General features: G+C 37.0%; 2 protein-coding genes across 2 annotated transcripts in view; both read right to left on the bottom strand.

The window, feature by feature from the left end:
• Positions 1-7,859: 7,859 nt before the first annotated feature.
• LOC120634441 lies at positions 7,860-9,243 on the bottom strand. The gene has a single exon (XM_039905012.1). It carries the CDS (start codon positions 9,173-9,175, stop codon positions 8,891-8,893), a length of 285 nt encoding a protein of 94 aa, XP_039760946.1. The 5' UTR covers positions 9,176-9,243; the 3' UTR covers positions 7,860-8,890.
• Positions 9,244-10,439: 1,196 nt separating this feature from the next.
• LOC120635006 overlaps positions 10,440-20,923 on the bottom strand; it is an 83,992-nt gene continuing 73,508 nt past the window's right edge. The window contains exons 2-4 of the mRNA XM_039905916.1: positions 12,991-13,205; positions 11,495-12,509; positions 10,440-10,955 (exon numbers count right to left, since the gene is read on the bottom strand). Of these exons, the coding sequence (XP_039761850.1) occupies positions 10,781-10,955; positions 11,495-12,509; positions 12,991-13,165 (1,365 nt within the window). The 5' untranslated portion in view covers positions 13,166-13,205 and the 3' untranslated portion in view covers positions 10,440-10,780. The remainder of the gene's footprint in view (positions 10,956-11,494; positions 12,510-12,990; positions 13,206-20,923) is intronic.

Here is a 20,923-nt window from a genome sequence, read left to right as displayed (position 1 = left end):
TTAAAAAGCACAATTAAATTCATATAAATTTGATTTTTAATTTGAAAAGGTGAATGATGGAAGACTTGAACTTAGAATCGCGAAGGGAAAGCAAAGACCTCACCTCTGAAGTAGGTAATTCTTGTGAGTAAGGCTCACATTTCTCTTCAAATACCGGGATAACTCCAATGTCCAGAAGACATATTAAATGCATGTTACTAACTTAGCACAGTAACATTTTTATAAGGCCAATTTCGCCAGCTACACTTTAAACGTCGGACTTGAAATAATAGGTTGGGGAAAAAGTTTCTTTGTATTGAAAAAAACTTTTTCCCCAACCAAATATATGAAACTCAAAACATTTTTTGCCAAATTTTTTTTATACTATATAAATGATATATGATGGACCAGCTGTTGTCCGCGGCTAGGTACGCGGTTTTTTGGTTTTTCATGAATCCTGCGGGAATCTAATATAATCTATCTCCATTCCAAAATTCAGACAAAATGGTTCTGTAGTTTTTGCGTGAAAGAGTAACATTCATCCATCCATCCATCCATACATACTTTCGTATTTATAATATTAGTAGGATGCACAATTTTGTTCGTGTCATGATCCCGTTGCTGTAGAAATCTTGGGAATTCTGACCAAAAATACGGGACAAGTAGTTATGGCACTCTTAATAGTCCTGAACTAAGAGAAAAAAGAACTCTGTAGGACTCTGAAGGACCGAAACAGTTGGAAATCTTTATTTACAAGGTCGGGGCCATATGGCCGAGGCATTACCACCTCCCAGCAGTCCCAGCCAAACTCTCTTCATTTTTGCTGAGTGGCTAAAGATGTAAGTTGTCTAGCGTTGTCGTGATGACCTTTTCTATTGATCGATTCCGGCCGCTTTCTCTCAATTTCTTGCTTTAATCTCATCAGTTGTTGGTAGTAGAAATCCAAATTGATGGCATTAATCATTATGAAGTTTTAAACTTCCTTGTAGTATGCCCTTCCAATCTCTTCCAATCTCAACATATGCTCGGCATCACCTCATTGTGAGTTAACCCCGGTTCGGCACAGTCTGTGAAGTCTGACCGACCTTTGACTAGGACCTTTTCAGCACGTTCTTGTCGTAAATAATACACTTTTCATCACCAGTTATCAATCTTTTCGGAAACGGTTCGGTTTCATTACTTCTCAATAAAGAATAGCAAATGAGTACGCGCATGAGGTTTCTCTCAGTGAGCCCAAATTAATTGATCTTTATTGTGTACCCAACATTTTTCAAATGGGTCATAACTGTTTTGTCGCCAGTACCAAATTTTTTAGCAATGTTATAACTAATGATATGCAGATCTTGCTCCACATTATACTATGAAAAATGTACAATATGTACCCCGAGAAGCAGGAGAATCTGTACGGTGTAATTTATAATTTCTTCAATCCTTACTCCACACCAAATAGATCTAGCGAAGACTTTACAATGTTATTCATTGTAAAATCTTCGCTAGATCTAGATGCTAGATGTTGAGTAAGACTCAACTGTGTTAGTTAATTTTTTTTTTTCAACCGCGTAACATAAAAGCAACGTAAGACGTGTTTTTACGTAAATATACTTATTGGATACAAGCAGGAGTTACTTCGCGGGATTTCATGATATACAATGAACATTAAGCTCAATTTGCTACACTCCCCGAAAGCAGAAGAATCTCTATGGTACAATTAATAATTCCTTTAGCAATTTTAATTATAAGTAAATAGCCTTTTATAAAGGATAGAGATGACTATGTACTCCGCCGTAGAATTATGAAATATCAAACGTTGCCAGTGGGATATCAAAATGGCTGAACTTAAAGTTTCGGTAGAGGCGATAAAATCGATATGAATGAAGCGAGGCATCCCTAAAAGCGCGTTCACTCACCGTGCGACACCGCCTTGAATATGTTACCCATACCCACATACACAGCATGCGATATAATTCAAAATAAAAAGCCTCAAACTTCACCGAATTACAGTGAAGTGACTTCAGAAAAAAATTTAATCTCGGCCCGAAAATAAAGATTGCCGAATCGATTTAGGTGGGTACTTACTTACTCTCAGAATGCCTGTTGCGTGTTTTTGTTGCAGTTTATTTAAAACAATATGATTATTATCCACATTCCCCTTTTTATGTTTTTTTATTAAAGTACCTATTTATTTGTACTGTTTATTTGAACCTGCAACACCGCAAGATGAACTATACAAGGAAAACAGAAATATAAGGGCCGAAGAAGACTACACAATACCCAACCTTATTGTTTATTAGCGATCTTTGCCTGGCCTTAGCCAACAGACATCCAAATATGAACCTGCATATTAACAGATAAATGATCCTTTTCACGCAACCGTTTTACGAACTCTAATGTTATGTATAACGACGTTAGGCGCCGTCTAAAGTTACAAAAAATACCTATTTGGCGGATCGTAAAGTTTAGGTGAGTCGTAAATTGACACTTGACACATGAAAATAATTAAATTTTATTTTTTAATAGCCTTTTTTCAATCCTTAGATTGGACACACCAAAGGGCCCGATAGGCAGACCCTAGTCTTGTTGCAGGTTAAAGTCAATAAAAAATGTGACCTCAGCGAAGGTTGTATACACAAAATAATGTAATATCATTCACTTCTTCAAGTGAATGATATTACATTATTTTGTGTGAAAAGTTACTTTGACAGATGACGCAAAGTTCACTGACATTGACATTGATTATTTCCGTACTTGACATTTCATTATGTTTGGAAAGCGCGCCGATAACCTTAAATCAATACGAAAAATGAAAAATAGGAAAACACAAACACAAAATAACACACCTTGTGGCAAGGACCATAGACAAGCTTGTTTATATTAGTTGCCTTGTGAAAATCGATTGGTGAAAGGTAAATGTATGCCTAGGAATCTTCTTTCATCAGGCGTTGCTTACTTAAGCATTGCTTTGTCCGTCGTTAGTAAAAAAAGGGCATTGTTACATCAACTAGACACAAAAAGTTTTATTTCATAATGAAAAAAACAATTCACAGCATTTTTGTTCATGTTCATGTTTCACTGCATGGCACAGGCATCCTCCCTCATTGAAAAGAGTCAATACACTACTGTGTTTATATTATAATGATAAACTTATATTATATTATATGTAAATATATCAAGCCATAACCTGGGAAGAAGGATTGAGCTCGTGGTTTACCACGCTGCCCCTAGTGCGAATTTTTGGACTTCAAACGCCTTTGAGAACATGGAGAACTCCCACGCATGCAGGTTTCCTCACGATGTTTTCCTTCACCGTTAGGTTTCCTTCATTAGGTGAGCTAGCTGCTTGGGCCATCAATTATTAACTATAAAAAATAAAAAATTCTTTTGAAATTAAACCCGATCCTTATTTTCCTAACAGAAAAGGTTGTCTGGGAGAGTTCGCTTTAGCGATAAGAACGCCTTTGCACGCCCCATTTTCAATTCAAATTTTATTTTGTGTAAGTTTTAACTTTGCTATAATATTTGTTTGAAAACTTTATTGCACACAGCAATAAAGTTTTTAAACAAACAAAAAACAAATACTCGTTTAATAATATTATATTATTAAAATTATCTATACACACACTATTTTAACGAAATGCCACTTATTACTTTGCCACAACTGTAGGTACCAATTCAAGATGGTTCTGGAATTTCTCGATTATTGAGTACTTACTTTGAATCAAGGCTTTCTTCGGAGGCGCAAATTGTAAGCAATTTGACAAACCCCCTGAGGCAGCGTCGTCAGTGGCGATTAACCACCTCGGACTCGAAAGCTGCATGCAACAGATTCCGGGTTCAATACACGGTTTGGTTAATTTAGGATATAATCTTTTAAGGTCCAGCTTTGTAACTAATTTTGTGTTTTAGTTTTTAGCATGTTTTTTAGTACTTTACGAGACTGCAAATCACACAAGCATCGTGTTTTAGACGTCAATGGGATATTTTAAAAGTCCATTTACACCGTTCCAATCTATCTCATCATAATCATATCAACCCATTTCCAGCGTATACAGGGCACGGGTCTCCTCCCAGAGTGAGAAGGGGTTAAGTGATAGCCTAGTAGTTAGGCTACGGCTTTCCTTTCAAGGGACCGAGTTCAATCCTCGGCATGCACCTCCAACTTTTCGGTGTTATGTGCGTTTTAAATAGAAGCAATTTATTCATTACTTAGGTACTTCAATGGTGATGAAAACATCGTGAAAAAACCCGCGATTCTTAGACTTTTCTACGAAGTGGGCCGATAATGGGTCAAACGCATTATCGGCCCACTATAGAGCAAGATATGATATGAGATGAGATGCAATGATAGCCTAGTGGCTAGGGCTTCGGCTTTCCTTTCGGGGCACCGAGTTCGATCCTCGGCACGCATCTCCAACTTTACGGAGTTATGTGCGTTTTAAATACAAGCAATTTATTTATCTCTTACTTCAATGGTGATGAAAACATCTATATATATATATATATATTCACAAAATATATATATATTCATAACATACATAAATATATAATTAAAAAAAATACAAATAATACACATTTATAAGGGTATTAGCAGTATTACATATCAATAAATATATCCTATTCTATTAAATAATTGATGATAATTCAAAATTAATTACTTGTGATTATGTTTCATAGTTGATTTTTATAAAATGAAGAGTCTTAGTGCTAGTGGTGAATGCGCAGTCGGTAGGATTAAGACTTCACTTTCGGTGTGCTGAGTTCGAATTCAAGTACGCAACTCCAAATTTTCAAAGTTCAATTTATAAAATATCACTTGCTTCATAGGTGACGGAACACATCGTAAGGAAATCTGCATGCCTGAGAGTTCTGCATAATGTTCAAAGGCGTGTAGAGTCCATCAATCGCACTTGTACAGCGCCGAACTAAGGCCGAAACCCTTTTCAATCTGAGAAGAGAATCGTGCAAGAGAGTGCCGATAATGGGTTTGAGAACGGAAAACTCTCGGTAATGGAGGTTTCTTAACGATGTTCTCCTTACCTTTAAATTGTTGATTTATAAATTGCTTCTATTTAAAACGCACATTACTCCCGAAAAGTTGCCGAAAACCTAACCACTAGGCTATCATTGCATATTATTATTTATTACTATAAAAAAAACTTAGCTGTGATACAGAGTAGCATATTCATATGAATGCACGAGGGTAAAGTTTCCGGAGAATTAAAAAATGAATGTTATCTAGGCACGAAGCTACGAAGCTAAGCCGATATTGCCGGAATTTTGCCGCACATAGGATACTTCTCCTCCAAAACAATGATGTAAGTAAAAAAAGTCGGGCAGAGCCGTAGGCAACAGCGAGTTTCACAGTTTCACGCATGGGATATCCCAAAGATTAGATCTTTTGAATAGGCAATGCTTTTTTGCATCTATGAAGTGCATTTAACATGTGTAGTTCAATACTATAGCAAGAACTATTTCTGATGGCAAACAAGCAAAATAAATAGATAAACCTCTTGCTAATATGAGTTAAACAAGATCTTTGAGATATCCATTGTTTTTCTGCATGTATGAAGCTGATCCCACATAGATATTTTATATCGACATTTACTCACACTAATTAGCAGGTAAAATGATGTCAGCCGCAAAACTTAATTAATAATTTAAATTAGTTTCAGCTGCGACAACACATAAATTAAATTGCATTCGTTAACGATATCGATTTGGGCGTACGAATAATAAACAGGTAAACTACGTACCTAATTTAATTCCGAATATCTATATGGTACATCAATGTCCTATATTTATTTTTGTACCTCTATCGTATACGGTATAGGATATACTTAGAATAACAAGTTAGTACTTGGCAACTATTTCATTTATCAAGTGATGAGTCTATTATTATCTGTACACTGTAACACATCCTTTAGTGCGATGTAGATAAAGTCAACTTTAGTGTTAAAATAAAACAGATTTATCCCTGACACATCTCTGACACTCCCCTCTAGGTTATATTACCTTAAAGAAAAGTCCTATTATAGTATAAAGGACTACTAGTGAATTATTGCTCTAACCAGGTTGCTCTTCTAATAATTTTAAATGACAATGTGAGATGGTGATAACCAAAAAAACACCCGGCTAACTTTGTTGTGGGCTTCTTCTTAGACCAAATCGCGTTTGGAACTCTCGTAGCTTTAGTTTTAATTTAACGAATATGGTTATCGCCATCATCTCACTAACGTGTACTTCTCATGTAATCAATCTGTCAAAAATCAAAAGTGCCACCTATGGGCCTACTTGATTAGATATTTTTGACTTTAACTTTGAATAAACAAACTTTATTAACTTTAGGATCTTCTTCTTCTGATTGCAGTTCAGGTTCGCCTGGTCCCTGGTGTCACGTCGACCGGTTACGATCTATTGTGATGCCGCTGTCTAGACCTCCCATCAAGTTTTTCTTCGCTGGAAGAGTAAATCTTCTGATTGTATTATATACTTCCTAAAATATTGCTACCGTTATGCATCAACGTGGGGCAGGAAGAGATTAAAAGCCTTGAATATTCAGCATAGATCAGATGCCTGGAAGCAAGCCGTTCCGCTTTCAACGCACACAAGATAGAACAATGATTGTTAAATTGTAAAATGATGTTAGAAAAGAGCAACTGCTGAGTTTATTGCCGGCTTCTTCTCGGTAGAATCTGCCTTCCGAAGCTGTGGTAGTCACTACAAACAGATATACTTGACGTTTCAAAAGTGTTTATATAAGGCCTACTTGAAAAATAAAATATTTAAATATTATATTTAAAAATATTTTGAATTTTGAATTAAGCCCACAGCGTCCGTAAGCGCTCCCATATTCCGCAGACTGGCTCGGGGCCAATTTGCTTCTCCAAAGCATCTAGCAAGTAAATCGCCCTTTTCGTTTCCCCATTTGAAGCGCCACGTGTGTCATATTAGTGTCTCTGGTACGAATAACAGTGTATTTTTTTTTCAATTCACTACATGTTAGTCCTTGATTACAATCTCACCTCGTGGTAAAATCACTTACCATGCAGGCTAAGTTGTAACGGGCTAACCGGTATGGCAGCTACAATAAACCCATAATCGGTTTCCACATCAACACACATGATATCGTAACGAAACGCTAAATATCTTGGTGGCACGTCTTCGTCGGTAGACTGATAACCAGCCACGGCCAAAAGCTCCCGCCAGACCGCATCAGAGAAACTTCAGAAGTTAAAAATTCTCAAATTACCCTTGCTGGGCATCGAACCCAGGACCTCCCGTTTAAAACCGCAGAGAAGACCGGTCAGTTTTCTCGCTCTTTGGCAACGGTCAGTATTTTAGCAACTCCAATTTTGATTCCTTGGAAATCTTATAGTGTGTAAACTCAGCATGTACTTATTTAGTATAATTTGTATTGTGTTAATTATTATTTACATGTTACAAAACAAAGTACCTCGGCCCAGTGATACCCTCGCGAAGCAGAGTCCGATCGCTAGTGTGGTATGTTATCCTACTGCTTTTCCCAAACCGAGAATTGAATCTAGGCCCTCGCAAGGCATAGTCTAACATGCTTAATAAACACTAGACCAACTTGTGTATTTTCAGCCGACTTTAAAAAAAGGAGTAGGTTCTCAATTCAGATGAATTATTTTTTATTTGTATATATGTTACTTGGTTACTCCGCCAATTAAAAATGAATTTTGATGGTTCCAAGTAAACCAACTTCACCCCAGATGGTCATTTTAATTTGGTAAAAGCTTCTTTGAGAAATTGAGGGAACTTCTTCTTTGACAATTTGAGTATTTTTAATGGAACTATATTTATTATAAACCTATACATACAATAGTCTACAAATAACTAAAGAGAAATAAAAAATACACAAATAAAAACTATAATTACAACATTTAATACTTAAAATTAGCATTATATCTTCCAATATTGTGAATTTGTTACACAGAGTTTTATCATAACATATATAAAAGGAATATAATACAGGGTGAAAAGACCTCTAATAGATATACCATACCTACTCCAAACACTATATACTTGGTTCAACAATCCACCATGCCTCTCCGAAACCCATGCTCCCATTCCCATAGGACCCATGCTTCTCCAAAATTTTGGACATGAACAGTGGATGTTCTTAAATAAGAATCAACTTTGTCTCCATTTAATTAATTATATACTATGCATTGGTTTCTTTAAATCTGGCTGAATTAAAACTATATTAAGGGGTAGTGAATTGATTTTTTTATATGTTTTAACAACAGTTTGGTTTATACTTGACACATAAACTAGATGATTTTCTACTAAATAAAAAGTTGAAATGCACTTTAGCATGCATATACCACACTGTGCTTCCAAAAATTCTAAGTCTTATATATGAAATTATGTGTTTAATCAAATTTTAATATTCAAAGTATGTTAAATTGTTAAAAAAATACTTTTATAGAATACCCCTTAGATTTTGTTTGGTTTTAAATACTTGGATATTTTATCTGTTTTTTAAGCATACATTACACTTAAAATTAATAAAAAGATCATTGGTAGGCAAAACAGGTTAGAAAAAATGGACTACAGTTCCATCGCTGTAGGATTCAATTTTCAAATAAAGAATCCTTGTCACAGTCATCACAATAGTTACGATTGTCACAGAGGACTAACAAAGCTTTTTAGATTAATTGTGGAGTAATTATGGGTAGAGTAAAGTACCCTTACCTACGGAGCCTGGGGTTCTTTCTTTGCCCCAATAGCATATAACTATGCTGTCTAGATGATGCATGCACGAAAACTCTTTTATAAACTGTGGCGCAGTGTAGCGTAGTTATATTCATAGAGTTCAAACTTAACAACTAACAACAAAGGCACAGGTTCGTCTACATACATCTTGTAGCGCCTGTTATTTGAGGTTATATCACTTCGCGGGTGCAGGTGCTGTGGGTGCGCTGGCCACTCGCTTTTGAGCCTCGGAAAGCTGTGGAGTATCTTTCGCTAAAGCCCTAAGTTGCTGTTCTGCTGCTGCGTTCACCATTTTCGTCACTGTAGCCTTCATCTTGTTACGTTCAACAGCCTGCGCTTTGGTTTTGCTTTTCACTGGCGCATTAATTCGCTTCGTCACAGCTTTACCTTTAGCCTTTTTCACCTTAGATTTGGCACCTGATGGCACCTTGCTTTTGACTTTCATTTTGCCCTGAGCCATTTTGTGTTCGTGTTTATTCTAATTATTAGAAAAGAAAAACGTGGACGACGCAATTTGTAAACAAAGAGTTAAATGACGTATATCAATGTCAGAAATGGCGCATTTGCATTATGACAATGACGTTTTCGTTTCGTTATTGCAAATTTATTAGAATTCATTACAATGAGACTATATTCAAGCCATAAATCAATAGAAGAAGAGACTATATTCCTTGTAAAGTTCAAAATTCAAGAAAATTGGGTAAAAAATTGTTCATGTGCACAGAGTGGTGATCAGCCTCCTGCTTCATCATCAGATTTAGATTCGTGGTGTCGCGTCGCGTCTTTACTCCGTTAGAAGGAATAGAGAATCGACTACTTTTCCGTTAATGTGTTTTGAATTTATATCAGTGGACGCAGACGCCTTAAAAATATTTTAGTTTTTTTACAGCGCTTAATGTACTCCAAATAATATTTACAATTGCCACGTAAACGGTCTCATGAAACCGCGCGACGTCATCAGGATGTAAATAAAGCGATCGAGTGAACAGATTGCATTTTAAAATCTTTTAATTAATGGAAATAGATCAAAAACCATATCGGTGGTGTTATTCCTTCAAATAAAATATTATTTATATTATTTATTGTTCCACAAAATAAGAATGTCTGCAATTTCTTCGATTTAGTTTTGTTAGGATCAGTTGGTTTTTAATACTTCTTTTAACTTTTACTTCTTTTCAAGTATTATTTAGATAAAAAGAAAGTAATCGTGGAAAGATCGCTGTCGGTAATGTTTCGTTGGGAGTGATCAATGAACCATAAATTAAAAATACGATGAATTTTATAAATAGATTTAAAAATATTATTCGGACAATTGTTTTCTGTTACGAACATTCTAATCGTATACATTTTAGATATATTTGAAATTATGATCCGGTTGCCTATTTAGTAATAAACATAGTAGTATAGATTAACTTCATGCACAGACCATGAATGGTACAGGCTTCCTCTTTCATGGAAGAGAGGATTTTAGAGCATAGTCCCTTTATACAGATAATATTATAGCAGCCAAAAATACCCAAAGATAAAATTGGTATTAAACATTGAAATCAGATAGTACTCAGAGTTCGTTGATATCATGAGCAGAAATATAAACTCATTGTTCAACTGTATGTTGGCACTCAACGGATGGTTCATTGTTCTTGAAATATTTGCATTCGAATCTTACTAAATATTACGTGGCTTTTAATTCCGAGGATTATATTATTATTAAATAAAACACAACATAATTTTTAATTATATTTTTATTCGTAAATCGACTGTTGTAGTATATGAATTCGAGTTTCAAGTTAAGAAATATACATAATATATTATATCTAAATATATTTTATGTACAGATAAATAGAAAAGTAGTCGAATACAATAATCAGCTATCGATAGATCCGAGCGGCGAGAGTGCAGGCGACCGGCGAGAAGCGGTGCGGACGAGGGCGCAGCTCGCCATAAAACGTTTAGAAAAATAGATAAATCGTTCAAAAACGTTAGATTCAGTCGAAAGGATAGAAGGGTTGAGTGCGGGCTTGTAGAAGGCGGTCAGCGGGCTGTGAGCGCGCTGCCGGCGCCCGTCTCACGCGTACTCCGTGTCCGTGGACAGCGAGCGCTCAGCGGGCGAGCGTCGGCCGCTGCCCTCCGCCGCCGGCTCGCCGCCCGCCTGCGCCTGGGCAAACGCCAGCGTCTTCTGGTAGCTGAACAGCTGCCGCTCCAGCGAGTAGTTCTCCGCCTGCAGCGCCGCGATCTCACGTCTGCAACAAACGTACACGTTAAGACAAAACTGCGGCGTTTAACCTGTTTCCAGCGTGCACCCAATAAAAAGAAACAAACGAATAAGATTCTTGTGTCACTTGCAGGACGCAAACGTGAATCGCGGCGTCCACCCTGTATCCAGCGTGCGCCCAGTACCAAGAAACGAACAAGATTCTTGTGTCGTTTGCAGGACGCAAATTTGAACGCCAATATCGGTGTTCAATACTGAGCATAGCGAACCGGAGCGAATTGGTCGCACGTTGTACGCAAAACTAAGACAAGTTTGACGCAGTTTGACTAAGCTACATTTTTGTTATGAAACTTTTTAACCAAGCACTTATTTTTTACACTACAAGTTATATTTTATATTTATTTATATAGTTAAGTACGAGTTATATCTACTAATTAACATTGATTGAAATCTCAGATAATGGTAAGTAATGATTCACTCGTGATTTCTTCGGTCTACCCGACATAGATTTCGCGTACTGTTTTCTGATGACAACTATGGTTTACCTAACATCAGTCAATCTCTTACCTCATTTGGTGAGCGTGTAATCGACAAAGATCGTCGTAGACATGATAGGTCGCTTGAAATAAGAGATATGTGTCGGTCCACTCGAGCCGGACACGAAGTTCTCCGCCCGGGTGAAGAAACGGGCTGCCAGCACGGGATACATCTTCTACCCTCAGCGCTGTTTCCATCATGAGGCCCTCGTCCGCGCTCTCCTGAGCGTAATAGTTCTCGAACGGTGCCCCGGGCAATTCATCCGCCTCAGGCTCACCAGTCGCAGGGGCAACGCGCACCAACCATGCCGACCAGCTCACGTAGCGTAAGTGATTACGTGGCACGTGGTGTACATCGCGGTACAGCATGTGCAGCCGAACGGTCTCCGAATGTGTATCGCATCGTATGGCCCAGGCCTGCTTGTCGCGATCGTAACAAGTGGCCGCCCGTCCAGCGACAGGAACCGCCAACTCGGCTAACGCTCTCGCCCAAACCAACTCCACGGTTAATCGAACACCTTTATGAAGAAGACGAGAAGGTGGACGTGGTGTCCAAGGCGGAGTGCCTCCTTCCGCATCGCAGAGGCACTCGAGAGGACCAGAGTGTACTCGGCGGTCGCCTTCGCCGAGCGCGAGTGCGTATTTTACGCGACAACGTTGACCTTCTCCGGATAGCCTCTGCAATCGCAAAGTGAGGGGCTCTTTACCGACTCCACCTGTAGCAGCCACTGACCAGTCGAATCCAGCGAAAGCTATTGGAGGCGTGTCCAGACGAGGAGCACGCAACTCACAAGAATATAAGGTTCGAACTCTTGACATGCTCAGTTCTAGCTGAAATTCGCCACGAGCGTCTGCGAACTTGGCGTTGAGTTCGGTGAGCGAAACGCAGCGGCCTCGACCTTGTGCCGCACATCCTGCGTAGAATCTAACTTGCTTTCCGGAGAATCCCTCGTTGGCGGTAAAGTGGTCGCGGCTAAGCAATGTGAAAGTGAAGTCGACGTAAACGCGCATGCCCTCGCACACGCCGCGCCACACCAGGTATACACCTGAGAAGGAAAGCCTGGATTAAAAAAATAATTTATGTAGTACGCATTGATCCTGAATAACCCTTTTGAAATGCCACAATAACTCTTTACATGCATGACACCATGCCCACACAAACATAGAGAAGCTAGGCTTAAGTTCAGTCGTTCTTTCCTATGATGCTTAGGATTTGAATGAATTCTATGGCCTTTCATGGCCATTTACGCAAATATTTGATGTATCACTGCGGAAAGTAGTTTTTTCTTCACATACTGTAATAAAAAGCCTTTCTACCCAGAGCAGCGGAGATGAATCCCTGTTTCCTACGAGAGAGGAGACCTTTACGGGCTGGCAATCACGGGACAAATCAAGCGCGCGATAGGTATGCGCTACCCGTGGCATGCTTCGTATATTTCCATAAATTTGTCAGTTACTAGACTTTACCACCAGTCACAAGACATTTCGCGCTACACGATAATCATGTATAGGTAAATAAGTACTTACCTAGCGAGGCCTCGGTGCGGCTGAAGGCGACTGCCCATCGCTGGTGCGCGCAGCAGAAGTCCTTGGACGTGACGTCGCGGTCAGGCTCACGAGTGGCGGAGCGGGTGACCACGAACGTGAACACGTGCGTGTCCGCGCGGTCCTTGAGCCGCGTCGCGCGATACAGCAGCGCCATGCATCCGCGCGACGCTCGCCCGCCCCGCCTGCGCCTGCGTCTGAGGAAGGAGCAATACTGAGCTCTCGTTACGACACTCTTACTAAAGCGAACGCGTTCTATGTTTGCAGCATCAGAGGGTAAACGACACTCTTCAGTCTTACAAATGCGATAATGTTCTATGTTTAAAGTATCAACACGGCTAGAATGAGCAAGAGATACTCTTCTCCCCGGGGAGAGGATAATATGATATCTTCGCTTACAGCTTTATCGACTCACTAAGCATTGGCGCAGAAGAATTGGTGCAAGATATTATTTGCAATATCCAAATACCTAATGTACGTGTAATAACGGGGTAAACTTCTATCATTCCCTGTTCCCGTGTTTTGGCAGATGGACACGTTATTTTAACCCTTGTCAGGGTTTTAATTTTTGTCTCCTGCCTGTGCTAACCGAGCAGGAGACAAAAATAAAAACAGAAGTATACCTACGACACTCTTACTAAAACGAACATGTTCTAAGCTTACAGTACAAGTGGGTATATGACTCTCTTACCAAAGAGTAAATGTTCTATGTTCGCAGTAGGTGCAAGTCTTTAAGCCTAGACTTGCACAAGGAAAATGAAAACTCTGATCTGGGGTCATGTCGCCACAATAACATGGCAATACATTTGTCCGAATAGGTAAGGGTATGGAAAAAGTAGATCCATTTTATCCGTATTATGGTATTTATTTTCTTGGCTAGCCTTTACCAGTCTTTATCTTAGAATTAATGCAAATTATAATGCTGTTATAGACATAATTGCGGTTTATGACGGCCGAGTGGCGCAGTGGGCAGCGACCCTGCTTTCTGAGTCCAAGGCCGTGGGTTCGATTCCCACAACTGGAGAGTGTTTGTGTGATGAACATGAATGTTTTTCAGTGTCTGGGTGTTTATCTGTATATTATAAGTATTTATGTGTATTATATTCATAAAAAAATAATAATTATCAGCTATCTCAGTACCCATAACACAAGCTACGCTTACTTTGGGGCTAGATGGCGATGTGTGTATTGTCGTAGTATATTTATTTATTATTATTTATTATTTATATTATTACTAATATTAAGTTTTTTTTATTCATTTAATAAATTAACAACAAACAGATAGAAACAAAACAGTGGTAGCTGAGTGGTTAGGACCTTGTGTTTCCTTTCGGGTTTGATCGAGTATGATCCCCAGCTAATAAGCTATTATAATAATTTCGATTTATATATATTTAATATTACTCTTGCACAATTAAAAAAAATCATCTTTATCCTAAATTCTACCTTCTAATTAATTGTTCTACTTAAAGGTACTACATATGTTTTCATATATCCACTTTGATGTATAATGTAAATAAGGGTACTTATCTTCCCTTATTAACTTTATCCATAATATGTGTTTATTTCAAAGCCATATTTAAAAGTTTCGTAATTAACTTTTAAGTTTGCTGTAAATTTTTCTGTATTCGTCTGGTTTATTGGCGGCTACTTTAAAATTGGTAATTGGTAATTGGTGTATGTGTTATTTTCTTTGTATTAATTCTAAATTTTGTTTGGGCCGCAATAAATAAAAATAAAATAAAAAGAAGAGACGAGAAGACAAGCCAAGAAAATGAGTAGAGAAGAGAAGATAAGATAAGATAAGCGACGGATAACGATGAGCGTGATAATTTTGTTATACATGTCGCAGCCGGAAATGAGTACGGACACTAAATGAAACGCAAACGCGCCAGCTAGCGGCTAACATGCATCAACAGTTTTGGCGCGCTTCGACAGAGTCGTGACGGGGTCTACTGACTTGATTGGGAGTATTAATCAGTTGGGACGCAAGGCAGAAAGACGTCGTCACAGAACTGTCCTACGTTTCTCTTAGTGGTTATTATTTTAAAGTTTGCTATTACGATATTAGTTAAATTCAGTGTAAGAATAATCTCAAGGTGTTCTTATTGCACGATACCTGAAAATTGCCCACACGATGTCTGACGGATCAAGTCAAAATCCGCCCGATCCTACATACATATACTAGATAATAGATAACACGGCGAGCGTACCATCTTAAGAACTAAAAAAGTAATCCATAAATATTTTTTCGAATTTTTCAACTATTAGTTTTTTTTGTTCGCCGATTTCACTGTCAATAATATTTGTTGATAAATTTAAAAAGAAGTTGTTTTATGGATGTGCAATGTTTTTGCGGTAAGAACCTTCGAGGTGGTTAACGAGTTAGGATCTGATGGAGGGGATCCCTTTGAATCGAAAGAAATCCTCAAATTTCATCTGGTGTTTAAGAGTCCTTGCAGTCGGTTGATTTAGTTTGTAAACATTATTTCATCAAGCTTTAATTTCTAATCCAACACATTTTATTATCTAAAACATTAAAATAGCAATTTGAATTCAGTATGGGTAATTTTATATTCACCTAGCTAGGCCCCTACTAATACCTACGGGGATAAAGGTAACCATAAATTTCCATGATAATCAGTTACATCGCCTTGCTTTTATAGAGGTTTTTACGACACGTAAAATTACTTCCTGAAAGATGTTTTACGTGTTTTGTTCTGTTTAACCACCCATATTTCTCTTTTGGAAGTAATATTCTATTAGTTATTAAAAAAATGTTTCATAAGGATTCTTAAAATAGTGTTATTTAGGTAAGGTTTTAATAACGTATATCTTGCATTCCTAAAAAAAAAAATTTCGAATTTTATTAAATCATATTATAACTGTTTAACTTTTTTTTACTAAATATACTGTTTCCTCAAAAAAGTCTAGAATTTTTTATTATTTTAATATCTTAGGTAAGGGATTTTCAATTTTTAATAACAAATAGTATTTTTAATTTAATCTAATTTATTTTACAAATAAATATGAAAAAGGCACTTAAATTCTACTGTTGTTATTCGCAAAGTAACTACGATGGCTTTGAATTAAATAATTCTGTTTTGAAACATCCGGATATAAAGTAAGTTAAATATACAAAGGAACCAAGCATAACTAATTGCTAAATTTAGAAAGAGAGTTTTAACTAGCTGAGGTCGAAACAACATGGATGAGATTCAATTCACGTCGCAATTTAATTAAGTTCCACGTTGCTTTTAAAAAGTAAAATCTTTGTAGTATAAACTAAACCCTCAACTTGTACGAGTATGTTCGGAAACGATGCGCTTGTTGGTTTGGTTGGAGCACTTTTTTCCGGACATCCGAAATGGAACTGCAAGCGTGTTGCATGCAAATTCAAATAGGAAACAGTTTACATAGAATAAATGTGTTTTTGTAACACTCACGATGCTCACATACCTAAAAAACAGTGAAAACCCGCGCACGTCACACTTTACACCCGTGTAATATTGCGAGGTCACAATTTTTTTCCTAGTTTTCCATTTTATGGTGAACGCTTAGAATATTTGAGGTAAAATAATTACTGTCAACTGCTAAATGGTATGAATTACTAACCGATTGTTCGAGTAACCATTTTAAAGTGAGTAGTCGTGTACACAGTTTCTGTATGTTCTTAATTCTGTACCTTATATTCCATGTAGCATCAGTGTTTTTACATTGCTGGGCATTAAATATATCAAGGACTAGCTTACTTTCTTCGTACATGTTTATTACGGTTTTTTTACAAATTCCGTAGGAACAGTTTGTTTATCTGTGATAAAATATATATCTACTGTGTTGCTCTACGTCGGTTCAACTAACTCTATGCCAAAAATAAGTTGATTGGTTGTTTAGATAGCGTGAAGGAACGAAAAACAAAACAACACGCCTTAGCATTTCTGAGATTAATTAGTAAGAATTTGGTAAATTTCTAAGCATATTAGCCACTTTTCTGGGTATCTTTGAATCTCTTTTAGATTCCTGCGAGATAGCAAAGCTCGGATATCATAGAGCTCGAATTATTTTCTGTAAGCCTTCAAGAAAGCATAACAATACATAATTTATTTTTATCAGCAAGGAAAAAAGAAATAAGGAAAGGTTCTATTGGAAAACAAAGCAAGTAAAACTAACTTCCGTAACATATTCCGGACAGGACATCAAACATCGTGCATGAATGAATGAATTCCAACTTTGTAAGTAAGTATTTTCGCGTTTCGTACAAGTTTGCTTTTAAACTTAGATCTGCCGAAACTACAGTTTATTTATTTATTTAATTAAATTACATTTATTAATTTACTTTGTGTTTTCTAATTAAAATTATATGTAGGCTTACTTGACTTAAATCTTTAAAAAGGAGTGGAATACATAAGTCCACCTTATCGCCAGTTTAAATTATGTGTTAGGGAACCTAAGAAGTAGGAATTAAAGTGGGGAACAGAATGCAGGTGGTGTTTAAATTTTAAAATACATACTTATTTACATATTGTACACGTAGCAACTACAAATATCTAAAAACTGCACATGTTTTTAAGATGAGAGAGATATAATATTTATAGGTTATAGTTATTAGGTAGGTACATGTTACATCACAAATACCTATGCGTAATTTTAAAACAGTCCAATTGTTTATTGACTGCTGAACAAGTATAAATTGTGTTTCAGCAGTCAGCCTTACTCAATTATACAGGAATGAGCAAATAGTGAGAGGTTTTAACAAAAAGCTAAGTTTTGGATGCACTCCAGTTATGAGATAAGAGTTAGCCAGAATTGCTAGCATTTGGTTTCGTAATAACTATTTAATGAGGTTTAAGATAAAGTGTTGGTTTGTAAACTTTATTGCACACACACATATTTTGTACAATGTAAACACATATACAGAAGATACTTAGAATAGAAAATAGGGCGTGCAAACGCGGTGTTATCACCAAAGCGATCTCTTTCAGACAACCTTTGACGTTAGGCGAGACGAATAAGTAATAAGTGATTCAATATAATGTTTCTTTGTTTGTATGCACACTATGCAATAGCTGCTTTTTTTAATGGGGTTTTCTTTTAAAAAAACTCAATACCAGAGTTAGGAAAGTGGTGTCCACCTCTACGCTTAGGGAGCACGCTAACATGTCGATTTCTGGAATTATCACTAAAACGTGATAATAATCTTTGAAGCTCACCAACCCGCACTGAAGCAGTGTGGTGGTTATATTATGCTCTAAAACCGTGTGTCCTACAGGGGCCTAGAAGGGGCTGTGCCCAGCAGTGGGACTGCTGATGATGAATCAAACTTATATCTACTCGTAACTTAAAACATCATTTTATAAAATGACAATAAAATGACAATTCATAATTACCAACCTGCCTGACACTGTCTGGTTTTGACAACCTACTTTACTTGGCGCAACGGTGAGCGCTGTGAATTTAAGTAGGAGGTCCCGGGTTCGATTGAATTGAATTATCTCTGGTCTGGTATGGTGGGAGACTTGGCGGTGGCTAGTTACCACCCTACCAACAAAGACGTGTCGCTAAGCGATTTAGTGGTCTAGAGCGTTGTCGCGTAAAAAACAATAAGGGGTATGACTACCGTACTCCCTAACAGTTTGGCCCACTACCATCTTAAACTGCATCACCAGGTGACCTAACAGTCAAGGGCTAACTTGTAGTGGAAAAAAAACAATTAAATTGCAGTTAAAAGACACAGTAGAGGCGGCTTTGGCGCTATTTGAAAGAAAATGAATACGTAGAGAAGAGAGAGTGAATTTAGGGGCTAAATTTCGAAGACAAAACGAATAAGAGCAAGCCAAAAGCTCACAGGTCTTTGGTTAGTAAAACGAATTAATCCCAAACTCTTTCCACGTGCCGTAAAAAATCGAATCACCTAACGTTGTAAAGCAATCGTACAAAGTCTGATACTTGGCCGCTGATAATTTATTTTCTAATTTAGCGTAATTTTCTTTTTTAAAACCAGGATAAAAACAGAATGCACAATTGTACTGAAATAAATCTTAAATAATTATTGTACCTCTAATGATCTAAACGTTTACCATAAAATGGGAAAATGGGAAAAGTTTGTGAGCTACAAACATTGCGCACATGTAAAAAAAAGACGTGCGCGGGCGTTTTCATTTTTTTGGACACAATGCACTGCGCATGCAATAATGGCTGAATGAGGGTTTTGCATGTTCTTAATTCTTTAAGTACATACTTGTTTTCAGTTTTTTACATTAAAGACTGTTTTAGATTACTACAAAAAAAAAATCTAACAATTTGAATTTTTTTTATTAGGTACATACTTTAAATGAATCACGTTATCAAGATATTTTCTACGTAGAAGTCACTTGTGAATGGTTTTGGTTTAATGAAGAAACTTATTTATATTCTACGGTATTGTAACTTATTCAAGTTTGCTGTTAATACTTTGACAAAGTTCTCTAAGATTGTGCTGCGAATCACATATTAAGTTACAAAGTTATGGTCGATGGTCAACATAAGGTAAAGTTATTCCAAGTTTGGTGTATTTAGGTACCAAAAGTTTGATAAACACACTTCATGTTTATGAATATTAAACAAGATTACGATTGAATTGTCAAGTTTAAGTTAATCTATGACAATAAGTGTAAGTGAATATAATACGAGAAGTGGTGATAGCCTAGTGGGTGGGATTTTGCTTAACTTTAGGGGAGCCGAGTTCTAACCCCGGCGCGCAGCTTTTGTAAGTTATGTGCGTTTTAAGAATTAAATATCACTTGCTTTAAAGGTGAAGAAGAACAACGTGAGAAAAAAGCACACCTGCAGGGCTAGCATGGGCAGGGACATTTTATTCACGGGGAAAGGATAAAATGTGTATCCCCCACGCAATTATATCCACCTCCCGAGCTTGGGCACACGTGTGGACAATATATCCACGTTGGATATAATAGGGGAAAGACGTATCCCCGGTAAATGTCACAAAGTATTTATGCTAATCTGTGCCCATGGTTTTGACAAATAAATTTTACGTTTTCTGTTTTGTTTTAGTTGTCTAAGTTTTTTATGGTTTTTTTTATCTATAAATGTTCCTCGTCTGCGGCTGTTTGTTTATATAATTTATTCTGGATTTTTCAAAGTGGTATAAAACGTACCTTTCGAGAAATTAAAATGAGTGTTAAAAAGTAAGTCTTTTATTATGAAATGTTTAAAAATCTGACTACCACTTGATTTGACTGAGAGTTCTCCACAATGCTCACAAAGACGTGTGAAGTCCAGCAACTAGTATTAGTAATAATTATAATATAATGTACCTACTACTTATTAGAGGATACTTTTCAAACACGTGGTCATTTAAAATTACTAGAAGAGACCTGGTTAGAATGTTCGACGCCTTTGTCAAGAGTTAAACACTTAAAATAAATTAGTCTCCAAATGCCCTCCCTTAAATTCAGAAACTCTAGAAGCTTTAAAATACGACCTGTGCCCGGCTAAATAAGTGTTAATACTCGAAAACGAAAACTTAGCCGGGTGTTTTTTTTGTTATCACCATCTCAGATTGTCATTTAAAACTATTAGAAGAGCAACTTGGTTAAAATCTTCAACGCCTATGTCAAGACTTACACACTTATAATAAATTAATGTCCAAATGCCCTCCTTTATATTCAGAAACTCTAGAAGCTTTAAAATACGACCTGTGCCCGGCTAAACAAGTGTTAATACTCGAAAACGAAAACTTAGCCGGGTGTTTTTTTTGTTATCACCATCTCAGATTGTCATTTAAAACTATTAGAAGAGCAACTTGGTTAAAATCTTCAACGCCTATGTCACGACTTACACACTTAAAATAAATTAATGTCCAAATGCCCTCCTTTAAATTCAGAAACTCTAGAAGCTTTAAAATACGACCTGTGCA

Source organism: Pararge aegeria, chromosome 2, assembly GCF_905163445.1.
Source record: "Pararge aegeria chromosome 2, ilParAegt1.1, whole genome shotgun sequence".
Classification (NCBI taxonomy): Eukaryota; Metazoa; Arthropoda; class Insecta; order Lepidoptera; family Nymphalidae; genus Pararge; species Pararge aegeria.
The sequence above is the reverse complement of the archived record's forward strand: the minus strand, read 5'-3'. Positions and strand labels throughout refer to the sequence as shown.

Bases quoted from the DNA above. Each gene is read 5' to 3' on its own strand.
- LOC120634441 (XM_039905012.1), bottom strand. From the start codon at position 9,175: ATGGCTCAGGGCAAAATGAAAGTCAAAAGCAAGGTGCCATCAGGTGCC.